The 12470-nt window shown below is 42.9% G+C and overlaps 1 protein-coding gene across 1 annotated transcript in view; it reads left to right on the plus strand.

Annotated features, from left to right (window-relative positions):
• Positions 1–12470, plus strand: part of LOC112103668 (multiple epidermal growth factor-like domains protein 6) — a 262481-nt gene that overhangs the window by 179446 nt on the left and 70565 nt on the right. Inside the window, exons 7-8 of the mRNA XM_026650034.1 lie at positions 7876–8001; positions 10437–10559. Coding sequence (XP_026505819.1) covers positions 7876–8001; positions 10437–10559 — 249 coding nt within the window. The remainder of the gene's footprint in view (positions 1–7875; positions 8002–10436; positions 10560–12470) is intronic.

A 12470-nucleotide genomic window follows, 5' to 3' on the forward strand; every position in this document is an offset into this window, starting at 1 on the left:
TCTTGAAAGGGACACAATAGTCGAGAAAGATTGAAAACCACTGACTTACACCACCAAACAGTACCAGATAGCAAATTTTGGTCACTAGAATGATGTCATTAATTTATTTATTTATTTATTTATAAATAACATGTTTATTATGGTAGTGCCTATTAGATAGTGCAATGATACTTAGACATCAGTGGTTCAGGAGCCAAATTAGCGATCAACGTTACCCAGTAGTGTGAACTCATTGTTTCTTCAATTCTTCAAATGGAGATATCCCATCTCCTAGAACTGGAAGGGACCTTGAAAGGTCATCGAGTCCAGCCCCCTGCCTTCACTAGCAGGACCAAGTACTGATTTTGCCCCAGATCCCCAAGTGGCCCCCTCAAGGATTGAACTCACAACCCTGGGTTTAGCAGGCCAATGCTCAAACCACTGAGCTATCCCTCCCCCCATTTCATTTACTATTTATTAGTCTCACAGCAAAAGGACTGACCAATTGGGTAGTAACGTAGTAAAAGCATCCTGATTGTTTAATCACTTAGATTGGTTAACAATTAAAACACACAGTGTTTTAAAATCATGTGTTGCAAAGAGCCACGGGAGACACATTAAAGAAGGGAAGGGGCAGGAAGAGACTGGAAATCAAGAGGGAGAGTGTGGAGCAAACATCCAGTCTGCAGAAGGGAAAGAATGTTCAGAGTGAAACTGCAGAAAGCAAATTGATGGCCGGAGCTGATCAGCAGTTTTTCAACAACATGATTTTTGGCCAGAAACCACCGATTTGTGGAAACCACAGGAATATGTCCCTGCTTAAGCTGTTCCTGAAGCTGCTGTGCCAGCTTCAGTCTGTGGCAGTTTCCTCCCCACAGTATCTTTGCCACAGGCCACATGGCTGAGGGAAGGAAGGATGCTGCTTTTTAATTTAAGAAGCTTAAAATGGTGTATTTGTTCTGATGGACAACTAGCACTTAAGAGAGACAAGGTGGGTGAGGGAATATCTTCGATTGTACTAACTTCTGTTGGTGAAATCCAATATCCTGGGACCAACACTGCAAACTAGCAATTAACACGTGTGCGGCCAAGCGTTCAGCTTGCCTCACAGGGTGCGCGTATTTATTTATTTTATGTTTTAAATTAATGGTAACAACTGTGTCCTTATTTTCTTCACAAGGATTAGGCGAAGGGCCAGAGTCTGATCTCTTGCAGATTGGCTTCAGCTGTGAGGCTGAGTGGGCATATAAACGAGTGTAGAATTTAGTTCTCAGATTGGAGAGAGAGAGAGAGAGAGAGTCCAAATCCTCCTCTCAGTTTTACTGGTATGAATCCACTGATTATAGCACAGAGCTTCTGCTGTTTTAGATTGATGTGAATGAGAACACAATGTGCGCCCACATCTCATCTGGTGGAAGTGAATGCAATATCAAGTTTTACATTTGTGAAAGGATTACCAGATCCTGGTTTTCTTACCTTGGATGCTGTGTAATAAAAGAGATCTGTAGTTCCATGTCATGCTAAAAAAAGAAAAAGATATTTCCCTTGTATCTCCAGGGATATTTCCACACAAGTCAAATAGCAGTAGTCAAACTTGGTAAAAAGGATGAAAATGTTTTGTAAAGCCACACATTTGGGGAAGAAAACAGTTCTGTTTATTTTAATTGTTTTAAATCCCGTTTACTGTCTAGTTAATATGAGAAAAACAGCCCAATTAGGTATGATTGTTTCACATCTGCTGAATTCATTCACTCATATTCTTTTCTTTCTTTCACTTCTTGTATTCAGTCACTTGGGTATGCTTTAAGAATAGCCAAATGTGCTGTTGGTCATTTCTAGTATTCACAGCAATAAATTTATTGGCATAACTAGAACAAACATAAACTATACCATTATTCAGGATGTGGGAGGATTTTTTTAAATAAAAAACTAGTCCTTTTAGCTTTGTTGTGGGTTTATACACAAGCAAAGAGTTCAATGTTTTGGGGAGTTAAAAGCAATCCAGAGTAAGGAGATGTTTAAATCATATCTTGGCTCATTTGTTTGGAGACTAGGGGAACGGGTAAAGGAAATGTAGCATGTTCAAGAAACCAAACTCATCAATATATGGTAAATAATTGTCCAGATTTGGCTGGAATCATTCATATTTTTCAGTGAAATAAGGGAAGGTAGCCAAATCCAATGCTCACACTAGGATGAACCAAAGGTATCTCCACTGAAGTCAATTGGGTTACTTCTGAATTATAGCACCATGAGCACAGAATTTGGCCCATAGTGGTCAAGCAACTTCATACTAGAAATGGATAAACTGGTTTGGAAAAGAAGAGAGATGATCATTTACAGAAAGCAACGGCAAATATTCAAATATTCAAATGAATTGACCTGGCCCATGTGCTTGACCTTTTTCATTTACTTACTGTGAATAACTTGCAATCAAGTTTTCTACTAACACAAATAACCACAGATGGCAAGTTTCCAATCCTCCCCAATTCAAGGAAATTGAACTTTAATACACACATGGAAGTATTTGTGACAAAAGTATTCAAATCTATTTTTGAATGCTATATTCAGTTCTGGTTATCTCCTCTCAAAAATGATACAGATAAATATTGAAGAGTCCAGAGATGAATGGCAAGAATGATCAGAAGCATGGAGAGAGAGATATATGAAAAGACAGGGTGATAATATACTCATAATAAAGATATGAAAAGATTAGGACTGTTTAGTTTCAACTATTTAGACAGGATAAAAAATATAAAGGCTATAAGAAACTCTCATGCATCGGACCATAAGCCAAACACTAACTGACAGGGGCTAGGAAGAAACTTTCCCTATTAAAATGTTATTCCAGGATTGTCCATTATGGAAATTCTGGCATCTTCCTCTGAAGCATCTGGCACTGGCCACCATCAATGACAGGATACTGGTCTGGATGGACTGCTGGTTGTGTCTGGTATAACAATTCGAATATAAATGTTGGAACACTCATCTGATCAGAAAGCAGAAACAAAAATATGTCTCTCTTCTGACCTGTCACAACTAAGCAAAACATCTAGAATTTCCAGTAGTGTAAAACATTTGTAACAATATTTGTTCAGAAAATGCAAATACTTTTGAGAAAATAGCAAGCTGCTCATGCATATTCATGAAGCAGAAAAAGAGGCTACTTCCTCCAAATACATTGGTTTTGGAAAATTATTCTCTTGACTATAGAAGAAACCAACATCCCTTGGCACAAAACCTTTGCCCAGTTCTAGGCTGAACCCAAACCAAGCTTGTTTGAAGACTGTGAAATGTTCTGTTCACTTTTCCCCCCACCATTATTTTTCTTTTTGAAGGAACTTAGAGGAACAAAAGTGCCTCCCCCCCCAAAAAAACAAAAACAAAAAACCACATGAGGGAGGCAGAGTTTCTAATATATATGACCTGGAGGTTTCAGATGAATATGTAAGCACATTCTCATAAGATTGCAGCCAATTTTTGCAGACCCAAGAGGGTGGAACAAACTTCTAATAAACATCCAGGTTTGGGGTGCTTTACTGAACAGAACGTTGCTGAAGTTCTCCCAGCACTTCTACGTGTTGAGCCCCATCCAGCTTCCATTGCATTAAAGAGAGATTTGAATCAATAAAAGTATTATAACCTCTTATGAACCCCATTCCAGGGGCGGCAGGTTTGTATGATTTTTGGTGGTGCCCAGAATGGGTCCAAGTCTCTCCCCCCGACACACACACGCACCCCAATATATATATTTTTAAATACTGTTTCCAGGCCATTTTTACATTAAGAGTTTAACAGTTTCCCTATATTGCACAATGTGCGAGGTGTGTGTGTGGGGGGGTGAGGGCTGTGGGGGGGGGGGGCTGGAGATGAAGGTTTTGGGGTGTGGGAGGGGGTTCAGGGCTAGGGCAGAGGATTGGAGTGCGGGGGTGAGGGCTGTGCAGTGGGGCTGGGAATGAGGGATTCACGGTGCAGGAGGGGGCTCAGGGCTGGGGCAGAGGGTTGGGGTGTGGGGCTGTGAGGACTCGGGCTGGGGATGCGGGCTCTGAGGTGGGGCAGGGTTGGGGATGAGGAGTTTGAGTTTGGGGTGCAGGCAGGCTGCCCCAGGGCTGGGGCCAGAGAGGAGGACTCCCCCCAGCTCTCTCCCCACCAGCAGCAGTGAGTTCTGGGGGAGGGGCCCCCCACTTCCCCGCAGCAGCACACTCACCCAACACTGTCACTTCACATGTTCCTAGAGGCCGGGCCCCCCTCAGGTCCAGAAGCCCCCTCGCCTCTTGTGGTGGATGCTCGGGGGTGGGGGGGGCTGCCATCACGTGTGCACCTCCACCCTCCGCAGGCAGCAGCTGCGTCGCCGCCTCAGCCTGGCGCCGGCGCCGCTCCCTTTTGTAGCCAGCAGTGGCCAGTGAGGGAGCGGAGTGGCAGGGCAGCCACCCACTGCCCAGGGCGCAAGCAGGGGGTGCTCCGGGGGAGGCACGCTGGGCAGCAGGCAGGGCCAGGGGAGAGACCCGGCCCCGAATATTAGTGGAGCCCTTGATTTGCTGGAGCACAGGCACCACAGGCCCATATAACTCGCTGCCCCTGCCCCATTCCAGTGCCTACAGTGTATCCTCAAATATTCATTTTTGTAGGAAACTAATCTATGTGGTCTCTTCCCCCAATCTCATTAATGACAGTTGTGAATGTATTATGGGAAGATCAATCTCTCTAAAATAGTTTGGCCTGTTCAGGTACATACAGTAGAATGTACAGTTTTGTACATTGGTCCTTTGATGATACTTTGTTTTTTGCCATCGTCCCATCCAAATTGAAACCTCCATCATTTCTTTTTCTTTCCTAGCTTTTTTAGATTTTTGTCCTACAAATCTCCATTCATATTGTAGCCATTTCTAGATGTGTTGATCTTCTCTATGGATTAGGCCATTAAAATAACCAAAGCCTTTCATGTCTCAATATTTTTTTGTTTCTCCCAACTTGAGCACATAGAATATTTTAACATCTGATTTAAAGTTGAGCTGATTGGTGCCTGGAAATCCACTGACTGCACTGGAGTTTATTCCCTTTGATGCTACTAGAAGTGAAAGGCAAATATGGCTCTTTGACTCTAATGCATAAATCCCTTATGTCAACTGGTGCCTCTGATTCCCGCTCTGTACACTAGAACTGTCAGGATCCATTTTTGTTATGTGGGACCTCCTTCGCACCAGGGTTAAGAGTAAAGGAGACAAAGAAATGTTACCCACCAAACTATCATCCAGGATTTGCCGTGTCACTAAATGCAAAACACATCAGATTCAGAGGTTACAGTTCCTCTCTCTAATCAGTTTAGGCTATAGAATGCGGTGCTAGAGCCTGATTCTTAAGAGACTGTATGTACCAATCACATGGGATGTATATACATCTAACAGTGAACAGCAAAGACTTTGTACAAATATTGAAAAAAAAATGTAGAAGTTAACAGTTTAAGAACCCAGATCATTAAGGGGCAAACCCTGCCCCTCCTCTGTTGTGATGAAACCCTTCGACAATGGAAATGGTTAGGGGGAGGCAGGGCTCTGTATAGCAGATCCCAGGATTTGGCCCTAGAAGATACGCGAGTAGATTTAAAAGTTACACATATATTCATGTCCATTTTTATGCCACAACCTGAGTTTGAGGGTGTCTGCGTTTTTTTGCAACTGTTGACTTTGCAACTTTGAAGAGCAGAGCAGAAAGTGCTGCATCCAAAGCTTTGTTATCAGCTGATGAGGGGCAAACATGGAGTCCTGAGTACAGGTCTTGCCAGGTAAGTACCGGGGAAATGATTGATTTGTAAATTATATAGTCTACACAGTGGCAGCTGGTGCCCAAAATAAATGGAGGCACTGCAGATAGCACCCTCTACACTTCTGACTTCTGGAGTATGATCATGTTATCAAAGTGAAACACTGGGAGACCATAGTCAAAAGTATCAAAGGGAAGTTTTGTGCTGGCCCATAAGTGGGATTGGTGGGTAGGTGGGAAGAAAAAGAGACATCCACTTCCTTCTCCCTTCACCTCCCACTTCACAACAAAAAAACCTCAAATGCTTTACAGTTAATAGCGTGTGGCGGAAATAGTAATTACATCTCTGTGACTCACTTTGCTGTTCTCCCCTAGTCTCAAACTCTGCCCTTTGATTTAGGTTCTTACCCTGCCATCTCGCCACAGCACACACTGCTGCTGCCACCACCAGTTGAATCCATTTCCTCTAGCACTCAGCCCAGACACCCAAACCATGCCCCTCTCTGTTCCCTCCATCTCAACCCCAAAACTCAAAATGACCCCCTCCTCACACACACACCTATGTCCCAGGCTGAGAACTCCACCCCTGCACCCCCCCCACGCCCAATATCGCTAGTCCCAAGTGTTCAAAAATCATGTCATATGCCAAAACATCATGATTGGCTTAAAGATATGGAAATTCCACCAAAGAAATTGAGGTGCTTTTTAATTTGTTTTCTAGTTTTTGAGCCTTAAATGTGCACTCGGGTAATTTTCAAGCATATCTCTGTGTGTATGAGGGCTAGAAACTTTTTTCTTTTAAATGAAAACAGAGATTCTCACACAATCCCATGACTCCAGAAGACTGGGCTTTATGAAAAACACCATGTAGTGTGAACCTCATGATAAAATCACGAAAATTGGCAACATGTGACAGTTCAGAACCTCCCCCCCCCGAATACTCCCCCCTGAGAGTGAATAGTCCCCTCACCCACATGCACAAGTACGCACACATTTGTGTGTGTGTATACATATATAATCACCCATGCACTCTTACACATTCTCTAGGCTCAGAAAACCCATTCCCACTATCTTGCCCTCCCACCCCACCTGATGCCCACCACCACCAGACTCAGAAAAGCTCCATCCCTCTAACTCAATTGCCTTCTTACAAACTTCCAAACTGGGTCAGGGAAAGCAGGAGCAGAGGCAGCAGGGAGTATGTGCGGGCAGCCCTATACTCTGCAACTGTGAGGCTGAATAAAAATAGTGCCACAGTAGAAGCTTGTATTCCCTGCTCTGGGCCTCCAACTCCACCAGTAGTCCTCCCAACAGCAGCAGGTGGTATTGCACTCTGGAGTACATCAGCCATGCTACTTATTTGTGACCTTATTGGTGGGGTTCCTGTCCATCAGCCACTGCATCTTATCAGTTTTGCTACTCTCCGGTATGTCTACACTACGAGTGCTACAGAGGCACAACTGTAGTGCTGGGTATAGAGCTGTACTGAAGAAACTTGCTACAGTCACAGAAGGGATTTTTCCATCGCAGTAGTAAAGCCACACCCTCATGAGGCAGTAGCTAAGTTGCCAGAAGAATTCTTCCATCAACCTAGTGGTGTCTATTCCATGGCTTAGGTTGGCTTAACTATATCTGTCTGGGGTCTGAATTTTCATACCCCTCAGCAATGTAGCTAGGTCGACCTATGTTTTAGATGTAGATCAGACCTCACGTCAAAGGGTTGCAATGCTTCAATCTGTGTTGCAACTCTTTGATCTAATGTAAATCTGTCCCTAAAAGCCTGTAGATCCTGCTTGGTCCAGTGGCCACTCCAGCTCTCATCCACTTCTGTAGCTTTTCCCAACTTTTCCCTGGTACCTAGCTGGCCATTAATTTCTTCCTTGCCTCCGCTCCATTTCCCCCCTCACCTTCTGGCTGCCTCACCCCAACTCCAGGATCTATCACTGAGGTACTATCACTTCATTTGCCAACTGGGCCTTTCCCTTAAATCTGTGCCTGCTGATGACCCAGACGGCACAAAGCCCTATCCGAAGTGAAAACTGCACTGCACTTTGCACTGCAATGTACCCTTTGAGTTGTTTCCAAAGAAGCTCAGTTTTTGACATCTTTCATGCACTCATCCTTCCTTTGCTCTAGCTGTCAGTTCCTGCACTGTTAACAATGGGGGCTGTGAACAGGAGTGCATTCAGATCAGTGACCACCACTACAAGTGCCACTGCAACCCACGCTACCAGCTGAAGAGAGATGGCAAACACTGCGAAAGTAAGTCCTAGAGCACTTGACGTGAGCACACTTTAGGAGCAATACAATACCACAAGATGGGGCACATACCTTTGTGCATTGGACAATATATTATTTACAATTTATTTTACACCTAGCTGGCCAGAAACCGCTGTAGGTTTTCAATGACTGCGTTAAATATACATTTTTGAGGAGCAAGGTTCACTTTTGTTGACTTTAATGAGCTTGTTACTGATTACATAGATCCCTGGTCATACATGCCTTAAACGCTGGTTTGAGTTAAAGTAGGAACTCAAAATCATTTAAATAGAAACATATAATTGCTCATTAAGACATACCTAATTATGGTTTGTGTAATAATTATGACTCAGCATAAGGTATAGTCTTTGTCCATTTTTAGTTTTTGTTATCAGTAATCACACTCTGATTCATCTGTCCTCCTCTTTAGGATATTAAACCAAATTGTCTGACAATTATTTATTATTTGTATTACTGCAGCACCTAGAGACCATAGTCACAGTCCAGAACCCCATTGTACTAGATGCTGTACAAATAAAGAACAGTAATACTACCCTGTTTTTTTTCCTTCTTTTGCAAGTGTTAACTAATTCATCAGTTCTCAAGGCAATGATAACTGGCAGTATGCCCTTGCATATGTCATAGATGATTGGGGCAAAATCTTGTGGCGTTACTCAGCCAAAACTCCCATCAAAAAGTCAGCTGTATATTGTTTCTATTCTGCAGTACACTATATATAAAGACTAAGGGGTAAATCCTGCAGTTCTACTCATTTCCAACTCAGCATGTTTGCTGTGAGTTTTGCCTAAGGATTTGGCCATCCAACTTTATGTACAATCTCTGTTCTGCACAGAGTCAATCTGAGCTGAATTCTTGATGGCATTTCAGTGGAAGATTTGGAGCGAGGTTGTCTCTTCTATGCCTGTTCTGGTGTCAGTGTGGCCTATTGTGTGGCTGAATGTATAACATTCATGTTAATCAAGATGAACCAAATGATCAGACCATTAGCAGGCGAGAGTGGGCAACTGGTCTCCAAAATGGTAGGGCAAAACAGTCGTTGAGTTAAATGGAAGTCTGATCAGGCCCCTAAGGTTGTGAGGCTTTTGAATTCTATTACTGCAGTACAAATAACTGTAAAGGTTCACTCTCTGACACCATTGGGGCTGATTAGGGTTAGCCAGCCACTGAGGGCAGCAGTTCATCAGCAATGGATAGACGATGCCTAGTAATTATAGAACAATAGGGAAGGTGCCAATTTAGTACTGTGGGTTCCTTGTTTCTCAAGGCTGGAAGGAATCTAGTCCCAGTTGTGTTAGGATCTTGTTTGCTTGTTTACCTTCCATGCTTTTTAAAATAATCATTTACATGAGGTAGGCAAGTGTATTTTACACCATCATTAAAAGTTCCTCAGCTGCTATATATCTTCTGCCTCTTTCAGCCCACTACTTTGTCATGGGCCAAGTGCCTGTTCAGTTGTCAGATATCAACCAAGAAAGGCAGAGGACTAAAGGCAGTGTCCTTCATCTGGAAGCTCTGCAGATTCCCAATTATTCACGCAAATTCAAAGAAATTTCATTTTTTGAAATCTAATCAATTAAAATGAAATGAGTAAAATGTTATTTCTGATACTATAGCTGTCTCTAAAGTACACGTGCGCACACACACTGTTTTAGTGGATTTTCAACCACATTTTCCTATCTTTTTTTAAATGTTCTTTCTGTTCTTGTTGCGGTATGAAAGATGCACACAAACAGAGGAAATGGAGTATAATGAAACAGTGAATGTAACTGGAAACAAAGTGCTGTCAAATATTTTTTCCTCTTTAGCAATGTCTACATTCATGTAGACATTCGGGTATATCTACACTGCAATGAAATACCTGGAGCTGGCCCATATCAGCTGACTCAGCTTGCAGTGCTCAGGCTACAGGGCTGTTTAATTGTGGTATAGACATATGGGCTTGGGCTGGAGTCCAGGCTTTGTGACCCTATCCCTCTCGCAGGATGCCAGAGCCCAAGCTTCAGCTTGAGCCTTAGGGCTTGTCTACCCTGGCAATTTACAACTTTCTCGATCAGGGGTGTGAAAAAACACCCCCCCTGAGCACAGCAAGTTTCAGCGCTGTAAAGCACCAGTGTAGACAGGGCACCAGCGGTGGGAGCCGCGCCTCCCATGGAGGTGGTTTTTTTAGAGCACTGGGAGAGCTCTCTCACAGTGCTTTAGCGTTGCCAATGTAGACTAGCCCTTAATGTCTACACTGCAATTAAACAGCCCTGCAGCCCAAGCCCCATGAGCCCGTCAGCTGACACAGGCCAGCCATAGGTGTTTAATTGCAGTGTAGACATACCCTCAGTTACAATCATCTTGTAACAATGGAAGGTAAAACCATTTTCAGACAAAAGCATGACCTTTAAGTCGACAGTAAATTTAATTGCTTTCAGTGATGGACCCCTGCACAAGTGGGAATGGAGGATGCTCACACATCTGTCAAAATGAGAGAGGATTTGCAAAGTGTGAGTGCCATCCTGGGTACTATCTTTCTGCAGACAGAAAGTCCTGTGGAGGTAAGAAGCTGCAAAAAAGACTATGTAATGGGGAAGAAGGGCATTATTTGGTATTATTTCAGTGTAACGGCACTTTTAATGGAAATGAGTAAATTGTGTGTGTGTGAGTGTGTGTGTGTGTATGTACTGTGTGTATAGAATATAATATTTTTCACACATGCACACACACACACACACACACTCTATATATATATATATATGCTGTTTTGTATTACACATCCATATGTGCAAGTGCATGCACACGGGTGTGTGTGAAAATATTATTTTATATACACACAAACACACACTAAATATAATATTTTCACACACACCCGTGTGCATGCACTTGCACATATGGATGTGTAATACAAAACAGCAGATCTATTTTATTTTTTGACTATCCCTAGGCCTCCAAAAGTTGTTTTAATAATGAGTTATACGTTTTAATCCTTTAAGAAATTGTATTTACTGTTAATTGGATGAGGATCTATGGATAATCTGGCATTATTCACGTGTGGTCCCTTTTGAAATAATGCCCCAGATGAAGATATTGGAAAATTGGTACAGATAACACTCTGATCTAGATCAGTGACAACCTATTTAGAATTCAAACGGATTTTCAGCCAGGGAACTACTTCCATATTAATAAGGAAACCACTTTGTGGAGAGAAATCATTAAGGCTAAGAATTGCAAATATAAAAAATGATAGGCTTCCAAGTGGATTTTGAGAAAAATCTACGGTAGTTAGGTGCCTAAATCAATAAGATTTAGGCACCTAACTCCCCAAGGTTTCTTTGAAAATTCACATTTTGCCAAAATCTCCAGCTTGCGAAGTGACAGCTAATTAATGAATCTGAATAAAATCTTGGCAAGCTTTACACTGTGACAACTTTAGGGAAGCTGCCAAATCTTTCACCCTGAAAACTTCCACAAAGTAGCAAATGGTTTCTGTACAGCCCTGGGCCCCACTCTTGCAAAGGCACTGATCACGTGCATAGTGTTACATGCTGCTGTGCCATAAAAGGGTCTTGGTGAGGAGCACAGAACTTCTCCTTACCCCAGCATGCTTGGCTAATTACAAAATGTACCTTGGGAAAATTAAAATGAAATAGCCAGAAATGTAAACTTAGAAAGAAATCTGAGCTTCTTAGTTTTTGTTCTTGTGCAGCTATTCTCTACAAGGTCAGAACTTGGCTTTTTAGCATGAGGAATCTTGTTCATTATTCTGTGTTTGAAAGCGATCCTCCTCCTGCTCCTTTGGGTTTTCCAGCCGTGCGGAACTATATTCTTCTGTACTGGCACTTAATTTGCAGAGTTCAGATGGTTCGTTACAATGATGATGGGTCAGAGCACTTTGATGTGTCTGTAGAGGACCCCCTTCCATGTGCATCTCTTCCCCTTTTCACAGGGAAGACGTGGAGTGTCCGTCCTTTGATCAGTGTAGCTATCTCTTAACTCAACTTTTGGATATGTCTACTCTGCACTGTGATTGCAGCATGCATAGACATACCTGAGCTAGCTTTAATCTAGTTTGTGTGAGTACCAATAGCATAGAAGCCACCACAACATGGGCTTTAGCTTGTGCTAGCTGCCCCGCGTAAATACCCATGATCCCAGATGGGTTCCTACAGCCTGCACTGAAGCCTGTGCTGCCCTGGCTTCACTGCTTTTGGTACTTATGCTAGTTAGATTAAAGCTAGCTCAGGTATGTCTGTGTGTGCCACAATCACAGCCCCTGGTTGCAGTGTAGACATATGATATATGGAGGGAGCTCTGCAGAGTTCAAGGGGTGGTGCAGCAGAGGAGGTGCTGGTCTCCATGGCACCATCCCATGCAGAAATCTTGGTGGGAGGATGTACAGTTCAGGACGTATCCAAACCAACTTGACACTGTCCGAGCAGTATAGATAATCAGGCGTCCAGGGGCGGCTC

Source organism: Terrapene carolina, unplaced genomic scaffold (assembly GCF_002925995.2).
Source record: "Terrapene carolina triunguis isolate 2854851 unplaced genomic scaffold, T_m_triunguis-2.0 Scaffold88, whole genome shotgun sequence".
Lineage (NCBI taxonomy): Eukaryota > Metazoa > Chordata > Testudines > Emydidae > Terrapene > Terrapene triunguis.